General features: G+C 46.6%; 1 protein-coding gene across 4 annotated transcripts; it reads right to left on the reverse strand.

Annotated features, from left to right (window-relative positions):
- Window positions 1-195: 195 nt before the first annotated feature.
- Window positions 196-15517, reverse strand: LOC309717755 (uncharacterized protein). Of its 4 annotated transcripts, XM_082552562.1 has the most exons (14): window positions 14978-15506; window positions 11385-12278; window positions 6326-10475; window positions 4634-4985; window positions 4303-4476; window positions 4097-4191; window positions 3939-4012; window positions 3807-3852; window positions 3656-3696; window positions 3486-3556; window positions 3201-3382; window positions 2598-2689; window positions 2327-2469; window positions 196-2246 (listed from the first exon to the last, which is right to left on the reverse strand). In XM_082552562.1, exons 2-13 carry the CDS (start codon window positions 12063-12065, stop codon window positions 2341-2343), a joined length of 6087 nt encoding a protein of 2028 aa, XP_082408688.1. In that variant the 5' UTR covers window positions 12066-12278; window positions 14978-15506; the 3' UTR covers window positions 196-2246; window positions 2327-2340. The 4 variants fall into 4 exon arrangements, 3 of the variants coding, with proteins under 3 accessions (XP_082408688.1, XP_082408689.1, XP_082408690.1); XR_014279806.1 differs by lacking the exon at window positions 196-2246 and having other exon boundaries at window positions 2448-2469; window positions 3188-3382; window positions 14978-15517; XM_082552563.1 differs by lacking the exons at window positions 196-2246; window positions 2327-2469 and having other exon boundaries at window positions 3186-3382; window positions 14978-15517.
- Between the last annotated feature and the right edge of the window lie 2780 nt (window positions 15518-18297).

The raw sequence follows: 18297 nt of genomic DNA on the forward strand, positions 1-18297 counted from the left end.
TAACCGTTTCTGTGGTAGCGTCCTCCTTTGTGGGTCATTATGGAGGACAACACATTGTGAGATATACAATCTAACGCCACTAGATAGCACTGTTAGCTCAAGCTGATGTTAATCAGCTTGAGCTAACCCCCGTCCCCTTATAGTAAACAAAGCAAGAAGGAGGTCTTTAAGCTGAGACACCACGAGCATTCAGGGTTTAGTACTAGTAGACATAAAATGCTTTTATTATTATGGATACAGAGGCAAAAAGTTTGAGCTGACATTCTATGGCGTTGAGTTATCACTGTTTTTTTTTGTTTGTTTTTTTAAGCACATTATCAGAGGCAACAGGCAAAGGTTACATGTCATGCAAACTAGATAAATAACTCTTTACGTGTACCTTTGCTATAAAGTTAATCATCCACTGGCAATAATGTAGTGCTCTTAGTTTAAAAAAGGAAAGAGGGAAAAATATACATACAGTATGTAAACAGTCAAAGAAATTGCACTTTCTTGGCTTGTTATTAGAAGCCACACTACTGAAAGAGAGCAGAAATGTAACACTGGAAAAACTAAGTCACTGTCACTGATTGTCTGACCAAAAACAAAAGTAACGCTCGGCTAAAGAAAATCAAATAAAAACAACCAATAAAAGAAAACCCAAACAAACCAAACAGACAAGTTATGTCCTACAAAAAACAAAATAAATCATATACAATCATAGTCAACTTTAAGGGAAAATGTCTGATATATTGGTCAGCTGTATAGTTTCTTAAAAACATCTTAGTAAAATGAAAGGTTTATTAACTTTCATGTATAATCCAGACTGTATTGTGTATAATACTAATTTTACACGCTACTGCTGACAGAAAGAAAACAGGTCTCTCGATGTACTGTACATTCACACGTAACTAAACGCTTATGTTATTCCAATAAGTGGATTAGCCCGATGTTCCTAAGATGAGAACAAACTACTTTGCATCTGTACAGAAAAATGACCTCCAATCTTCAAATATTCACAACTTTTTTTTTTCTTTTTCTTAGTTTATCTTAAAAAGGAAGTTCTTATATAGTCCTTATCAGAGGAGATATTGCTTTTAAAGACTGCATGAGTTCGCTTAGGTACGTACACAAGACAACATGGCACTTCTACAGAGCATTTGGGGCAAATCGATTCTCATTCCCTTTCCGCTCTCCTTCCTCCCTCCTGCCGAGGACATTCTGATTGTCAATGCTCTGAAGCAAAGAGTGAAACATTCTCAAAGGCAGTCTGAAGTAAACAAAAACACTTTTTACACGTCCACCTCTCCTCCCTCAGAAGCAATACTGAAAATAGTTAACAATAAACATTCCTATCGTGAATATATTTCGTCCATTTCTTTTAGCGGACACGACTCGAGCTGTCTGTTTTTTCTCCAAAAAATAACTTCTTTCTTAAAACCTCATTAGAAATTCTCTTGCAGCGATGCCAAAATTCCTATCACTAAGCCCACCCCCTCCCCTGCCTATTCACTGGTACATAGCAGACACTGTCTTGATAAAGTGAAGAAAACCCCCTAACACTGTCTCAACAGCTTTTAACTGGCTCACGTCTCCTCTCGTGTCATTTTCCCAAAGGTGCAATGTGACTTTGAAAGCTTACCAACTAAATGAGCGTTCAATTTTGACCTACTTAGGGCCCAGGCTACATTTTGTATTGCTCTGGGCAGCCTGCGAGCTCCTCGTCTCTTGGAAACGTCGGAGCTGAAATGCTGAGTACCATATAAGTCCATATCCAAACTCCCCTGCAATGTCCGTCTTTCCCAAATTTGCTTAAGGTGCTGAAGTAAGAGCAATCAAAGTGTACAGTATGTGTGTGTTTATAGTGTGTCCACTCAGCATACATACAGTCTTTAGTGTGCTTGTTCAATCAGCACTAGTGCAAATTCATTTCAGCTGGTCTGTTTCTTTCTTTCTTTCTTTTTCTTTCTTTCTTTCATACGGGACAGTCTATCTCTGTTTCTCTCATCCCTCACCGCTCGGACAAAAGATGTGTTGCCATGGTTTCATCCTTGATGTGGATGCCCTTCAGAAAGCTAGGATCAACACACTCATCTGTCAGCGTTTGAGATGTCTTTCTTTTGCATTTTCAGCTGGTATAATTCGCCAGATCTCGTCTCCTTTTTCTCGCTTCTTCTCTGCGGGACTGCCATTGTTAACAGCAGCGTTGTGACATCAGTTCATCTGTCCAGTGGTGGGTCCTGGTCCCTTTCTCAGAGTGGTCCCACCTACACAAAAGAAAAGATACTGTCAGCTAAATAGTACACATACTTCTGGCTTCTGCTTCAGCGGCAGACGTTTCACTTACCCCCTCTTTTTAGCTTATGAATGCTGCAGGTTCAAAAGTAAATCATTCAGCCGTTTCCTCCTCTGTTCTCTGCTGCAAACTTCTCCTTCCCCTTGTTTTTCTTCCTCTCCCTCCTCCTCATGTCTGCTGTGGGTTTTGGTGGGCTGGAGTGAACAAGTATGCACAGTTAATTTCAAAAGCAGATTTTTTATCCTTGTGGAATTTTTGCATTGTTAATATATATATATATATATATATATATATTTTAATGTTTGTAGATTTGTTGACTCACACAGGGGCTGGCAGTGAACGAGCTGGAGGTGTCCTGACTTTGGTGGGGGAGGTCACTGCTGATAACTGTCACTTCCACCCCCACTGGATGATCTGAGGGTCAAAGGCCAAAGAGTTTTCTGTATGTTAGTGAAGGCGACGTAGGAGGAAATGAAAACTGCGCTCGTTTCTTTTACAGAAATGTCTGTAATTATGCAAGTGTCCTTATTTCCCCTTGATTTCTATCTGCAATCAGTCATGGAGTCTTTGATGGAAACTGTGTGTGGTTTCACTGTTAATGGGGAAAGTTGATGCCTGCTGGGTTCTTGGACACCAGCGGTGGATGACAGAAATGGGGAAACATTTCTGCAGGCTGAATTCTGTGGTTGGAAAACCACTTAGTTTTTGTTGCTGAGTATGATATGCAGAGACAAGCCAGTTGTGAGGACGGCGGTCTGTACGGCACACACGTACACATACATGCACACGTGGAGGAAAAGACACAACACAAGACGCCGAAAGAAGTCGGTAGAAATGAAAATGTATAGAGTTTAAACCACATACACGGGGGCATACACGAACACCTACAGAAACAAAAACTAACACACACACTTGCTTCATGGACCTGACTTGATGTGGCTGTCGTCCCCATTGGCTCCTTCACAGGACAGATGTCGTGAGTCGCCCTCCTCTCCCTCCCCCTCTGCGTCTCGTTCTCTCTCCCTCTCTATTCTCATCCGGATTTGTCTGTCTCTCACCAGCTCCCAGTTCCTCACAAGGAACACATGGTGCTTCACCACAAAGCTCCTGGCCCGGCACAAATGGAGAAACATGAACTGCTGACATTAGTTCAATAATATCGCAACAAATAGTTTAATGTGAAACGCGAATCGTCGTGTACTTTCCGTACCTCTCGCTGCTGGTCAAAGGCTCCATGTCGAGGTGCGGGAACAAGCTGGTAATGTCACTGGAGCTCTCCTCCTTTACAATAAATGCAGAGACGCGCGTAAGCTTCGGGACAGATTATTGCAAAAACATTCATCACTGGAATCAAATAACCACGAGCCACAAAAAACTCACCGCTGTCTGCTGATATGATGCAGTCCTCTCTTTCAGCCGGCCTGAGTGAATCAGAGAGAAAGAAACACGGTAAGAAAGAAATTATCCGGCAAGTCAGCTAAACCTGACGACATCTAACAACTGCTGTAACACTGTAATAGCGGCGACTCACAGTAACGCCGCTTCCTCTTCAGGGGGACAGCAGGCTGTCGGTGAAGCTGTAACCAAACAACATGAAAGTTAGATCCAAGGACATTTTTTTAAAAGCTTGTGCCCTGCAAAGTCTGATCTGGTGTGACTGTACCTGGTTGTGCTGCCAGAGCCACATCACATCATAGGGCAGCTGGAAATTAATTCTTTTTAGCCTCAGGTACTTCCCTGAAGAAGATAAAGTGAGCTTAGCTGCATTACTACAAGAACATAGTACACACTAGCAGTGTTTACATTTTCTTATATACTCACCGACATGGATGGGAGCAGGTAAAAGGCTGTACTCGTTCTCCCCTGGCGTGTACTCCATGTTCTCTTTGCAGTTCTTCTGGGTTTGGGAGGGGGGGCTAGGAAAGATGCATAATAAATATTTAAACAAACAAACAAAAAATAAAAAACAGATAACGGAAAAAAAAACCCCCATTATAATAGTTTGTTTATGGATTCAGTCAACTCACTCTGTAGTTTTGTAATCATCAGAGTAAAGACCTGCCCTCAGGAATTTCTTCCTGGGAGGACCATCGGCCTTTTCCTCTCTTTGGATGGTTACGGGTTGGGGCGGAGCCTGGTCGACGTCTGACTGGCTAAAACATTCAGGGAGGGCGTCGCACTCGGATTTATCCTCAGCGACACTAAAAAGGAAAGCACAAAGAGAGAGATAGAATGATAGAGAGGGAAAAGAAAGAGAGAAAGGCACTGGTTTAGCACACAGTGCTGAAAACGATGGGTTAATAGGACAGTAGTGAGTGGTTGTATTGAATTTTCAAGTCAACCAGCTCAGGTGTTTACCTCTGATGACAGGGCGAGTCACTGTGTTTTCTCTTCCGTCCTCTCTTCCTCTTGGCCTGCAGCTCCGACTCCGTCACCTGCTGCGCCGTGTCGCCTCCTCCCCTGTCTCTCTCTGGCAGTCTTTCTTCTGTTCTCCCTCCCACTTCTCTCTCATCTCTGACGTGGCTGTGTCCTGGCAAGATTTCAGGTGAGGACATGGACGGCGTTGCAGATAAGTGCGCGAGGGAGGACACAGAGGAGGGCAGCGGGTGCTTCCTGGGCCGTCCTGGCCTTCTTTTGTTCTTCAGCGCCGCGCTGTCTGACGTTGGCACACTTTTCTGCTGCCCTCGGCTTCTCGAGTCACCTTGTAAACCTGAAGTCATCGAAATAACAAGGGGGGGGGGGCAGTCGGAGGCATGAGGGGAGGGTGGGGTGTAAGTGGTGGAGAGGAAATGAGACAGATGTGGATCTGTGATTGAGCCGGCAGGAGGTGTGAGGTGAGGCCAGTCTAGGCTGAGTCATGCACATAGGCCGCACATTAGGTGAGTCACAACATTTCCTCTGACCATTTCACTTCTGGGAAACACATTAAAAAGTGATTTATGCACGCCACAAAAAACAAGGAAAAGAAAAACAGACATAAACACTGTGCATCATGCATACTTTTTCAGTGAGCATGCACAAATATGCACTAAGCACACTATTTATTTTTTACAAATTCGGTTACTGTGAAATACAACCCCAGAAAGCTCAGCAGCTACAGACGGCGAACGGATGTCAAATGTATTCCTCCGCTTGCAAAAACATTTTTCCTTTGCCCCCCGTCTGACCTCTGTGCTATTCCTTTATCCATCTCTCTGAGGTCATTCGTCTTTTTGTTCCATTTTCCACTGCCAGTGACAAGACTGACCACTCTTTCCTTATTGGATTTTTCCAAGTCAAATAGGCCTTGTTGGGCAGCAGTGAGGGATAGGCCAATCTTTAAATAGCCAATCTGGTGGTTAACTAATGACTGTTCTCACTGGGTAGCCCTAGGCTGCAACAGCGTGTGGTTCACTGCCGACCAGGAAGATTTCAAAGATTTTCTGGCAGATTCCCATCAAGACGCTGCTCTCCTGTTATAACACTTTATAAAAATTCCAGCAGATAGTGGTTGCTGAGAGGCTGTGTGTTTGTGTCAGGCATCGTCTCTCGCACAGCAGAGAGAGTCTGAAATTAGCTATAAAAAGAAAGGAGTCTGATTTCCTCTCAAACACCCTCCAGGCTTTTGATGCATGGCTTAACAACACCTGAGAAAAAGCAGCGCTGTCCCTATACTGGGGACACTACTGATAGCACAGTTTCATCTCCACATTGCACAAATATAAAAATCTGTCATACCGTGCAAGTGGAAAGAAGCTCTTGGCATAAATCTTATTCACTCAGCTAGCTGTCATGATTTGCTCGCTGCTGTCATATTTCAGTGGTAGGTACATTTGATGATAGATTCCCTGCTTTATCTAGATTACTGTCAGTATCCTATATATTCATATTCTCCGCCGTTGACACAGTAGCAGAACACAACAGCCTATTCGCAAAACTCAAAATGCTCTCAGTGGAGATTTCTGTAGCATTCATCAGCACAGTCACGCTGTCATGCGATCGCAGCCTCGCACTGATCGATCGGGTGAAAGCAAAGACTTGTCAGAGATCAAATCATTCATGCACCCTCACCTGCGTCTCTCCTCTCTGTCCACGCCGGTTCGTGTCTCCTCCACGACCTCTCTACATTTCCTTGATTCCTAATGGCCAATCCACTGCTCAGACCCCTCCCTCCTGTTGCTATGGCAGCAGACGTGAACAGGTTGGTGTGTGTCGGCGATGGGGACGTCCTGTACAGATGCGACTCTTGAACATCCTCGTCCCCATCTTCGTCCTCGCCGTCCGACGCGATCAGTCTTCCTGCATGCTGGTCTCCGGTGAAGCCTCTCCAGCTGGGGTTTGAGTTTCCGAACGCTGTAGCTCCCAGACTCCCAAATTTCGCCCAGCTCTGACCCAGGCCGCCCCATCCTCCTCCGAATGAAGACAGGTGAGAGGATCCCAGCCCCAGTGACGTGAGCGAAGTGTGTTTGTACCTGTCTGCGGACGATGACGATGAGGCAGCGGCAGCAGCGACAGCGGAAAAGGAATCATTTCCATTCTCACGCAGCCAAGTTGATTCTTTACCCAGCATGCTCCCTGTTCCCCTTGCCACTTTCCTTCCTCCTTCTCCTTGCCCCAAAACGAACCCCAACCTTGACTTTGAGCAGGCCAGCCCCTCTCGTTCCACTCCATCTTCCTCCTCGTCCTCGTGTATCTCCTCCTCCTCGTCCACGTCTCGTTCGCAGTGCCTGTGACGATGTTTATGTTTGTGTTTGTGTTCACTCCTCCCGCAGCCGTAAGAGAAGCCGGATGCGAACCCTGAGCCGAGGTGTGGCCGTCCTCCACTGCCTACCCCGATATCCCCTTCGATTTCCCCTCCTAAAGCTCCCTCCCTCAGCAGCCTACTCCTCCGCCTGTGAAACCTAGGTGGATTAAGGAGAAAGTGGGCGTGGTGGGGCTGATGAGGGGCATACTGGTGGGGAGATGGAAGCGTGTAGGAGGGGAGGTGGTGGTAAAGTGTTGTGGTTGTGGGATAGCTGTTGTAGAAGCCCATATTCTCAATGGTCTCCTGAAACTTTGAAGGGCAGCCGCATTGCCTGCGGTCTGGCTTTCTGTTGCAGTGGCAAGGGTAGAAAGGCTGCGGGGAGAACGTGGGATTAGCAGAGAAAGATGACGGGTGAGGAGAGTAGAAGCCATTTAGATTGATCCTGAAAATGTTGGAGCGGTGGGAAGAGGAGGAATGATGTCGCCTTCCTCCGGCAGCATTCGCACTCCCATCAAAGCCTTGTCCCAGTCCTGTCCTCGCCCAGCTACGCCGTCCGATATGTACCTCGCTGAACTGACTGATTAAGTCTTCGAGTTCGGCCAGAAACTCTGGGTCCTGCATGTGCAGCTGCTGGTGCTTCTTCTTGTGTTTATTTTTCTGTCTCTTCAGTGCATTGTGCCCAACACAGGAATAATAGTCCGAATGAGTGCACTTGTTGTGTCCTGGACAGGGGCAGGGACACAAGCAGGTACAGGAAGGAGAACAATCGTAATCCCTGCACCTGTGTCGATGTCGGTCTCTGTGCCGCTCCATGGTATTTGAGTTGGCCATGGGGTTGGTGTGTCTGGGGATGTGAGACAGAGGCAAAGAGACTGGAGAGGGACAGTCCATGATGGAAGAAAGGTGCCTTTGACCACCTAGAATCGCTCCTGACCCCTGACCCATCCTCAACACGCCCCGAGGTCCCCTCATCTCCCCTCGCTCAGAGACGCTGTTGTTGTCTGTTCCGATCCCGCTGTCGCTGGGCAGGGTCTCTTCGCTGTGTGATTCACTCCTCGGGGACGGGGTGGCCTCTTTCAGGTGGCCAGGAGAGCCAGGTGTGTGATGCAGTGGAGGGGTGGGGCAAGAGAGCTTACATGAAGACTGGTGAAAGGGGAAGTGATGCCTTCCCTGACATGGACAGCTCTTCTTCACAAAGGGAGAGAGCGATGAGGAGGAGGGAGGACGGGGGGAGGTACAGGAGGAGGATGGGGAGGGGAGGTAGAAGGGGTGAGGAAAAAGTAGGGAGGATGTTGGTTCTGCGAGGCTGCCCTCACTGTAAGGACTCTGGGCCCCACTGGAGTGAGTAAGAGATGGGGAGGGAAACGGGTGAGACGGAGGAGGCTGGGGTTGGTTAGTCGAGAAGAGAGAAGTTTCTGAGGGACTGGTAAACAGAGAGGAGTGAGTGGAGTTCTGGGAGTTTGAATTTAGGTTGGCGGTTTGGGATTTAGGCTTGCGTCCTCGCCTCTTGCCCATGTAGATGGTCCCCCTCTTGCTCACATTGATCTGAGGGCCTAGCTTACTTCCAAAGGAGGAGGACAGGGCTGAGAGTGTGTGTACTGTTGTAGCCTCTATCGATTTACACATTCTCTGAGAAGTCTCACCATCTGCTGCCTCTCCTGCCCTTCCTTCCTTTCCTAAATACCCAGACAGCATTACTTTGTGAAATCTCCTCTTCTTTCTTTTCTTCATCTCATTAATCAGCCTCCTGAGCTTTAGCTGCCTGTTTCCCTTTTCAGGGGGGTGAAAATCTTTACCACTCACTGTATGATCAGCGTGATTTAGTGCATCTCCACTCGCCTCCTCGGGGAAAGGTCGTTTGGGAGGCCGGCCACGCTTCTTGGGGCTGGATTTAGACTGAGCCACACACTGTAGTATTGCACTTGGCTCCAGCACAGGGGCTTTCGGAACTCCGTCACAGCCCCGGAGAGGCACCTCAGTTGCGATATCGTTTGGTGTAAGCTGAGGGGGAGGTTCGTCTAAACTAGAGCTGTAGGATTTAGGACGACCCCTTTTTCGGGCCGTGTTTATGGGGTTTCTGGAAGAAGGGGGGCTGGATTCTGATGTGGGGTGATTCTGCTTTGGGGTTGGAGGTTTGGTTGCAGAAGACACTGGGGAGGAGCTGCTGGTTAGGGAGCCAGAGGTTGCTGGGTGTGACTCATCACTCTGCTGAATAGTGGCTTTGGCAGGAAGGGGCGTCTTGGTGTTCTGGGTGAAACTCAGTAAAGGATTTTGTAGTGAATCAGAAGGAGCTTCCTGATTTTCCACTCTCTGAGCCCGGTGCACCAGCTTGGTCCAGCTGGGCCTTCTGGCTTTACGTTTTTTGAGCGGTCGGCTATCCTGCTCTTGTGGGGAAGAAGGGGGAGAAATGGGAGAATGGGCAGAAGGCGTGGGCACAGGGGGAGGAGCAGAAGAGGAGGGGTGGCTTGGAGGCACTGTTGAATGTCTCGAGACGTCCTGTTCTTTTGATTTACTCGTGTCACCTGTTGTTGTTGCTGCCTCAGCTTGTGTAACTGACTTGCAACTGTTATCTGTCTTCTCTTTCTCATCTGGTCTGCCTGTATTCACTAATTTGCAGGTTTTATCTAGCTTGCCGTTGTCAGCAGTTTCCCCACATTTTGCACTGTTATCCTCTATTCTTTGTCTGTCTGGGCTGAGCTTATCCCTCTTTTTCTCAACCTTTCCTCTGTCACTCTTTAGATCATCCTTCCGTATATCATCACTTCTATGTCGTTCATCCTTTTCTTTTCCATGTCTCGATTTCCCATCCTTCCCTTTTTCCTTTTTCTTCTTCTTACCCTCCTCCTTTCTGCCCTCGTTTTTTGCTTTATCAGCCTCCAGCCTATCTCGCTTCGACTTCTTGTCTTTGCGTTTCTCTTTTTTTGCTTTTCTCTCTTTCTCTCTCTTTTTCTCCAGCGGGTGCTCTACAGAGGGATCGTGACCTTGGGATTGGACAGAGAGTTCCACAGTGGGGGATGACTGCGGTTTTGGGGTAATTGAGGGATAGGAGGGAGATTCTGGCCTGCTCTTATTGGAAAGGCTAAGTTCTTTATGGGAACCAGTGGAGACTAGAGGTCTTGTTGAAGAGTCCATGGAAGAAGTAGAGGTGGAAGTGCTGTGTTTTCCAACTTTGACTTTGGATGAAGTAGGAGTGCCAAGAATGTTAGAGGAGCCTTTCCCATTGGACAGGCCCTTCTGTTTGGTTGTCTGTACCAAACCATTATGCTTCTTGGAGGTGTTTTCATCATTCCTGGTTTCCAGTGGAGACTGCGTCTGGATGCATGGGCTGGAAGGAGTAGTTGAAGCTGCCTGGTCTGTTGTGGGTGAGCAGGGTTTGGGTCCTGCAAGGACGGGCTGGCCATTGACGCTCTGAGATTTGTCTTTCTTCACTCTCTCAGATGAATTCCCCTCTGTCTTATCGGCCAGCTTGATAGGAACCTGAGAGATGAAAAACAGAGAAAAAAGAAAGAAAGAAAAAAGCAAATCTCTGTCATAGGCATCTTTTAGTTTGCTGTCAACAACAGTGACGGACAATGAAAAAGAGACAGTAACTGAAATTCTTTTGTTATTGTTCCCCATTAAAAAGGACAGTGAAGATAAAAACGACTCAATCAAGCAGAGAAACGAGGGCACACTGAGGAGGAGAGAGTGGAAACAGGAATGGGGTTGACAAAGAGAGGAGAAATACAAAGGCAGAGAAACGGAGAGGAAGGGAGTGGGACAGGGACCGAGGGGGAGTGAAAGATAAATGAGAGCAGGTAGAGAAAAGAGGGGATGTAAAAATAGAAGAGAGGGACAGATATAGAGAGCCAAGCAGAGACAGAAAGAGAGGGAGAGAAAGCCTTGCTATTGGTGGCTATAAATTGCCACTAATACAGATGAGAAGGCTTGACATTTCATACTTGTTCTGTAATTTTGGTATGCTGTAGCTTGAGTGGCGTTTGTGCAGCTAAAGCTATAAGCTTTCCCTTGGGTGATTGTCATAAGGACTGATGGGCCAGTGTCTGTAATAACTCCAAGCGGTTGCCGTGCTGTTGTCCTATTTATAGGTCTGTTTTTAAAATGCACTGCTTGAGTTTCAGGATTGAGACAATGGCTGTTAGATAGATATTACAAGTGAGCTCAATGCTGGGTGATTTTGCACCACATCAAAGACTCTATGAGAATGGTGGTTAGCTGTAAAAAGCCTAAACAAAGCACAAAGGTGCCATTTCTCAAGCTAACTTCAGCTAATTGCAGATTTATTCAGATTCAGATCAACTTTATTAATCCCCCTAAAAAAGGGCAATCTGTTGGCAACTGACATGAGGAACGCTGTACATATGTGAGGCCTTGTCCTTAACTTACCTGTTTGGCAGACTTCGTCCCTTGGCTGGTTACGACAGGGACAGAGGCCGGGCTGGAAGCTGTAGAAAATGTCGGTGACAGCGACAGTGACTGTGATGACGAAGACAACAACGGTATTGATGATGTAACTGGTGGTGAAGCAGCAGATGCAGTTTGTTTGGATGTGGTCTGGACAGCATCCAAGCCTGAGTGTTGCTCCCTGTTTGCTTCGTCTGGGGCAGAGCTGGTTTTACTCTGCTGGCCCGCTCCCCCTCCTTCTCCATCGCCCTTTAGCAAACCCCCCCTGCCTTGTCTCTGATAGGTCCTGATGGTGGGCTTGCAGACGTAGCTCTCCAAGATCTTGGGCGGTTTCTTGGTGCGCTTGGTTTGGAGACCAATTCGGACTCTTACATTCCCCTCGGGGCAGCTGGCCTCTCTGCCAGAGAGCTGAAGCTGTTGCTGCCCCACGCTGCCACAGCGCCCCTCGATGAGCAGCTCCAGCACTGCCCCCTTGTCTCCTTCTCTCTTTCTTCCTCCTCCCTTTTTGTCCTCCTCCTTTTTTCCCACTGCCTCGCCATTCTCTACTTCCCCTCTCCTCTTTTTCTCTGCCACTTGGTCCTGCTCAGAGTCTTCAGGTGCAGAGGCGGGGTCCAGAGTGGAGGCTGTGGTCGGAGGGGTTCCCCCCTTCACTCTCTGGTCCATCAGAGAAGTCGGGGGGAGAAGTAGGATGCTGTGAGGTTACCAGTACAACACTTTAAAACGACTCCAGTGGGGTTGGTGGGGTCAAGGGTGAAGAGCAGAATGCAGGTGTCGATCACAAGGGTCACAAAAAAAAAAGATCCAGTAAGAGTCCAAGTGCAGCTCTGTACCTTCATCCGGCAAGGGAAGGTCTCTCTGATGTCCTTTACAGTTACACTGAGACAGAGTAAAAGGCAGAAGGAAAGTGGAAGAAAAGACAGAAAGATAGAGAGGCCAGTGATTAGTCATTTCAGTGAGCTAAGATGTTGAACAGCAGCAGTACAGGAATTGAGGGGAAAGTCCCCTTCCTTCAGGCAGCTGTAGCGAGGTGCTAAAGTCTGTGTCCACAGAGATGATCTCATCATCCAGAAAACCCAGGAGGCCAATCAACGTTGCTGATTCCCAGAATGTCGGCATTAGCTGGAAGACTGACTTACATTCCCCCCAAAAAAACAGCCTGGGCTAGTTCGCTCCGACAATCCGCAAATATCGATGGAGCTAAAAGACAGCGAACACACCCCAAACCTCTACACTTTTCACTTATGTCGTAATCCTTCCCGTGTCTCTCCGCAAATCAATCTATCAATCAATCAGCTTCTGGCTAATTCAAACACTTGATCCAGTCTCCTCCCCTGCTCCCTCCACTGTCTTTGCGCCTTCTGTTCTCAGCTACTCCCACAAGCACTCCTCCTCCCACCCTTCCCGCTGCTGTACTTTCTTTTCTCTCCGAAACTCCCCTTTTCATGTTTGGCAGTAAGCTTTTGCATGCATTCTCTATTAGTCCCTCCACTCTCTCTCTCTCTCACTCTGTGTGTGTGTGTGTGTGTGTGTAGACCACACAGTAAAATGGTCAACTCATACACTGTATCCATGTTAATCAGAACCATATTTCCTCTTCCTTGTCGTTCTTTTCCTTCTCTCCAACTTAAATCTCTCCATTCACAGTCCGACTGTTCCCCTCCTCCCCTTTCAGTAGTGGTAACACAAATCCGTAGGAAAGGGTAAAACTTATTTTTGGAAAGGAGCGCAAATTCCTCCTCCTCCCATTGCTTCCTCTAAGTCAAGTAAGCTTTTCATTGACCCCCATTGTAAATGGCCTTTTAATGTGACATTATAGTGAAGTAACACACCCTAAAATAACATTCTCCTCACCAGGAAAAAACTTTCACTCTCATTCGTGGTGTTTCCAGACCGCTTTTCAACGTGTCGAAGGGAAGCAGCATCTTTCTGTCATGCTTCCTTCATTATTCGCTCTCCCTCATTAAGGGAGACACTCATCCATTTTCTAATAAAACACACCCGGGCAAGCATTCTTGCAGCTCTCTCCTGAGCGCCGCCTCTTATGAAATAGCTCATCTGTCTCTCAGCGCTCTGAACTGCCCCCTTAGACTTACGAGAGCATCTCAGATAATGTTTTCATTTAAGAGCTCAGTGGGCTATCTCTCGTGCCTCTTGGTCCCTCCCTACACACCCAAATCATAGAAGCTCAAATCAACATCTGTTTCAGTAACCGCTGTTATGTAACAGTTTTGGAAAGCATTTCCAAGACCAGTCCTCCTTACAATGAAAGAAAATGAGCGTAGAGGTGGACAGTGGTCCTCTTGAACTTAACTGCGGCAACTTTTATTATCAAGTCCACTCCAGAAGCCTGTGCGGAGGGGCCGTGAGCACAAGCAGTATGAGTTACAAACCTGTTTGTGAAAACTCGCCATAAGAGGAGAGCCAGAGTGGCAGGTTTTCAGACTTAAAAGGGCAAGCCCATTCAGCATCAGTCAGAGTGCATACTAATGGCTTTTTATAGTCTCCAGAACTATACCTCTCACACATAACTCAAAATTATTCTAACATTAGACCAGAAGCTATTTCCAGTGACAGGATGATGGGTTGACTTGACACTGTAGTCAGTGCGGTGGCTCGGGAGCGCCGAAGCAACGATTAAATCATGATAATGGCCCACCATATTTCCAGCCATCATCACCATCCCATGACAGCGTTATCATCGATAACTACAACACTATTATCATCTGCCTGACAACAGCATGAGCCCAGCTGGAAATTGGGCCCCTGTGATGGCATCTGAAATCACTGAACCACGAAGCCTCGCGGTAAGCGTACGGGGAAGTTTCTCACGTGAGTCCCCCTCCTCAGACGCGCACACGCACACACACTTTCCCTCTAGTTAGTGCGTTGGCCGTACATTGTGTACCCGGGTCGCAGCTGCGTAGGCTCACTGATGTTGCTACTGTAGATACAGTATGGGCAGTGGGGGTGTTACCGCACTGGAGCAACCTATCACTGGTTTACCGAGGACGTCAACAGGAGCTTCCTTCTCCATAATGACTTTGCGCACCTCGGAAAATCACTACCCGCCTGATGCTGTCGCACTTACAAATGATACACACATGCACGTGTTGTTGTTGTCGTCACTCCTGTCTCCTATTTTGAGACATATCGCACATCTACGCGCCCTAAAACATGACCCAGCTGCACGTTTCAAACTCAACATGGAAGTGGGAGGCTACGTAGCACGAAAAAATGTGCTTGCTGGTAGTGTTTGTGCTGGTGCGGATTAGTACCGAGCCACCTTTTTCCTCAGCCCCCCCTCCCCGCCTCTCCTCTCTCTCGCTCTCTCTCTCTTCTATCTGTCCTCTGCCAGTCCTTCTGCTGGTGTCAGCAACATTGAAATAAGAAATATCACCGTGCGGGGAGAACAGAGGGGAGGGAAACACACTCGGCAACAAGGGATAAAATTAGCGCAAAGCGGATGCACAAAATTCTTAACCTGCTGCGCTTTGAGCCCGCTGATGATGACAGGCCTGCACGCATTAATACGGACTGCCATGACAAGCAGTAATAAGGCTACGTAGGCTACTTACCCCGAGAGCGCGTCCCAGAGCCAACTGCGTTTAGGCAGGAGGTTAAGGTGTTGCTGTCCTGCTCTCCCCTTTCGCACCAGCGGCGATCCACGGCTTTTTGGTGCATTAGATGTTGCTTTGATTACATAACTAAGGCCAGCGGAGGTTAAAACACCCCCTAAAACCGAGTTTCAGTCCCATCAGAGCGCAGAGCCTACTGTGCAACAACATTGGCGCGGGTGTTTTCATAATCATACAGTCGACGGATCTCCGTCGGCGCGTCTCCGCAGCTAGGTGGCGGACTGGTTACGCTGGATCTTATTTTTTTTTTTTTTTTTTGCCTACTTCTCTCTCTACCCCCCTCTCTCTTTCTCGCTCTCTCTCTCTCTCGGGGGGAGGGGGGGGGGAGTTACACCGCTCCCGCCAGTTATAATGGCTCAGATTGTGCTCTCGTATGCGCACAGCCTGCTAACGTGTCGTGGCGACGGGCTGAAGGCTGCAGCTGCGTGTGTGTGTGTGTGTGTGTGTGTGTGTGTGTGCGCGCGCGCTCGGGGTACAGGGCTGGCAGCGCAGAGGGGTTGTTGGATGTGCGGGAATGCAACTGCGTGGCCATTTTCATGTGGCCAGAGGAGGAGATAAAACGGTGGATACAGCACAGGATCTCATTGCGGTTCATAACAGGCGATCGGGGAGGGCTATTTAGGCGCTTAATAAAATGGCGACGACTTGGCGAAAGTAGGCTGCTGGTAGGATTTTGGGGAGCAGCCGAAAAGTTGCGTCGCGTCATGCAATACAAGATTCGGCTTTACGCGAGTGGGAGAGGCACGCGGGGATGGTAAAAGTTGATACGTGAGAGCTGTTTACCGCGCGTTTGGTAACATTTCCCCCAAATAATAAAAAGCACACAATTTGAACATGAAACATTTGCAGAAGTGTGTTAATATGAGAACACAGTCATAATTAGTAGTGCTAAAAACAACAGTCACAGATATATAATTACAGTATAGTAATGATTTATTTGGCAGTAGAAGCGGTATATTCTCCAAAGAGTTTAGTCCACTGTTAGGTCCTGATACGCATATAAGATTTGGGGAGCCCCCGTGCCTCCTATTCGCTACACACTGTTTACACCGTGACCTCTAAATAACCATTAAACACACTGCAGACTGCACCTGACCGCGCACGTCTGTATGATCCTGAATTTGTTAGTAGCACTAAAAGTCCTGAAAACACGCACCATGTAAGGAATATGTGACAAAAAGCAGATAGATGTTTGCCCCCGTAAGTTTTAAGTCCAATTAACAAGCACGCAAATTTTTACAAACCAAAAAGTCCTTCAGGCTCTCTGGGCCTCCTGGGAAAAAGTTGTTGTCTAACCCTTGTGACACAACCGAGTTTTGCTTGTTGTTTGCTTTGTTTTTTTAAATTCTCTGTCAAACATTATTTCGAATAAAAAGGGTCCAGATTTATTCGACTGATACTGAAGCCAGGATCTCTGTATGTCAGTCAGTTTCAACGCAACCTTATTTTAAATGTTAACGACAGCGCTCGTCTATTTTAGGATCAGTGTACTCGTTATAACGTGAACAACTGGGAAAATAAAGTCGAACTAAAGTCGATCAAAGTGATTAAAGTTTAACAATTGAAATGCTCATTAAATACCTGCATTGGTGCGAATGACTAGAAAAAAACGAGAGCAAAAGAAAATCAATGCGGAACTGAATTTATGCTCAAAAAGTCGCATAAAAACTTTGATCACATTGAGATAGACAAATATCAGAGTCCTAGAGATGCTTAGAGACACAAACATCCATGTCTATAAGATGCCTATAGCATGTATGCATAATGAGAGCGTAAGCTTTCAAGATTATTCACAACGAGCACTAAAGATAAGAGAGATATGCTTTGCACACTTAATTTAATCAGCAATAAGGTTTTGTTGCTGTCGTTGCGATAAAAAGTGAATACTTGATCCGTTTCAAACACCTGCATAAGTTCTAAATGTTCAGAACCTTTCATTGTCAAACACATTATAAAATAGGTGATAATGCAGGGCATTCTTAGTTAATTACTAAAGAAATGAGCATTGCCGTACAGAAAATTTGGTCTTTCATGGGAGCAATTTTCCTGTGATTGTGGGTAGACGCAAATCTGCACACAGTAGACCATAGAGCAAAACAAAAAAAAATCAGCATACTAATTGCAAGTCCAATTAATAAAACTAAGAAAATAATTTTTTTTTTTAATGTTATACAAACAGACACAAAATACAAGGGCAAATTAGTGAAACTGTGTCCAGGGGAGGACTCTGATACTCTGACCTAAAGGATAAAACATACAGAAGAAATAAAGTCAGAGATAAAAATTTATTTAAGAGTGAAGACAGAGTGTTGAGATGATGGAAGAAGTACTTTGAGAAGCTTGTGAATAACGGAAATGAGAGAGAGAGGAGGACAGATGGAGGAAAGTTAGTGGATCAGGAATTTCAGAAGATTAGATTTCAGAAGAGCTGCTATAAAGAGGATGAAGAGTAGAAAGGTGGTTGGTCCAGATGACAAGCCTGTAAAAGTATGGGATGTCTAGGAAAGATGAGAGTGGACTTTTTTCTTTCTTTTTTTTTTTTACCAGATTCTTTAACGCAATCTTGGAGAGTGAGAGGATGACTGAGAAACAGAGAAGTGCATTGGTACTGATTTTCAAGAACAAAGGTGAAGTGCAGAACTGTAGTAACCACAGAGGGTTAAAGCTGATGAAATGCACCATAAAGTTACGGGAAAGAGTTGCTGAAGCTAGGTTAAGAGGAGAGGTGGGGACATGATGTTTGCTTTGAGGGTGTTGATGAAGAAGTATAGAGAAGGTCAGAAGGAGTTTTACTGTATCTTTGTAGATCTAGAGAAAGTATACGATAGGTTGTCAAGAGAGGAGAAGGAGGCATATCCTCACGCAGGACAAGCACGAGGACAGCAAGACAATGATGAGGTGTGGAGTAGGTGACAAATGGGTTCGGGGTGTCGGAGGAATAACATCGGAAATCATCTCTGAGGCCCTTTTTTGTTTGTAGTTTGGATGGACAGGCTGAAAAATAAGGTAAGACAGAAGTCTCTGTGGACTGATGTTTGCAGGCAACACTGTGGTTTATAGAGCATGGAGCAGGGGAAAGAGAGTCTAGAGTGGTGCAAGTGTGCTCTGGAGAAAAGAGGAATGAAAGCCAGTAGAAACAAGACAAAATAGATGTGTGTGGATGAGAGGGCAATAGAAGGAAAGATGATGCTGCAAGGAGCAGAGGTAGTCAAGGTGGTGACTTGGTGAATTGAAATACATGGGATCAATGATTCAAAGCC

Source organism: Aulonocara stuartgranti (assembly GCF_965226115.1).
Source record: "Aulonocara stuartgranti genome assembly, chromosome: 11".
NCBI lineage: Eukaryota > Metazoa > Chordata > Actinopteri > Cichliformes > Cichlidae > Aulonocara > Aulonocara stuartgranti.

Coding starts and splice junctions, on each gene's coding strand:
- LOC309717755 (XM_082552562.1), bottom strand. CDS start 12,065: ATGGACCAGAGAGTGAAGGGGGGAACCCCTCCGACCACAGCCTCCACT. Junction 4,986..6,325: donor GACAGAGAGGAGAGACGCAG/GTGAGGGTGCAT, acceptor CGATGACTTCAG/GTTTACAAGGTGACTCGAGA. Junction 4,192..4,302: donor GATGATTACAAAACTACAGA/GTGAGTTGACTG, acceptor CATCTTTCCTAG/CCCCCCCTCCCAAACCCAGA.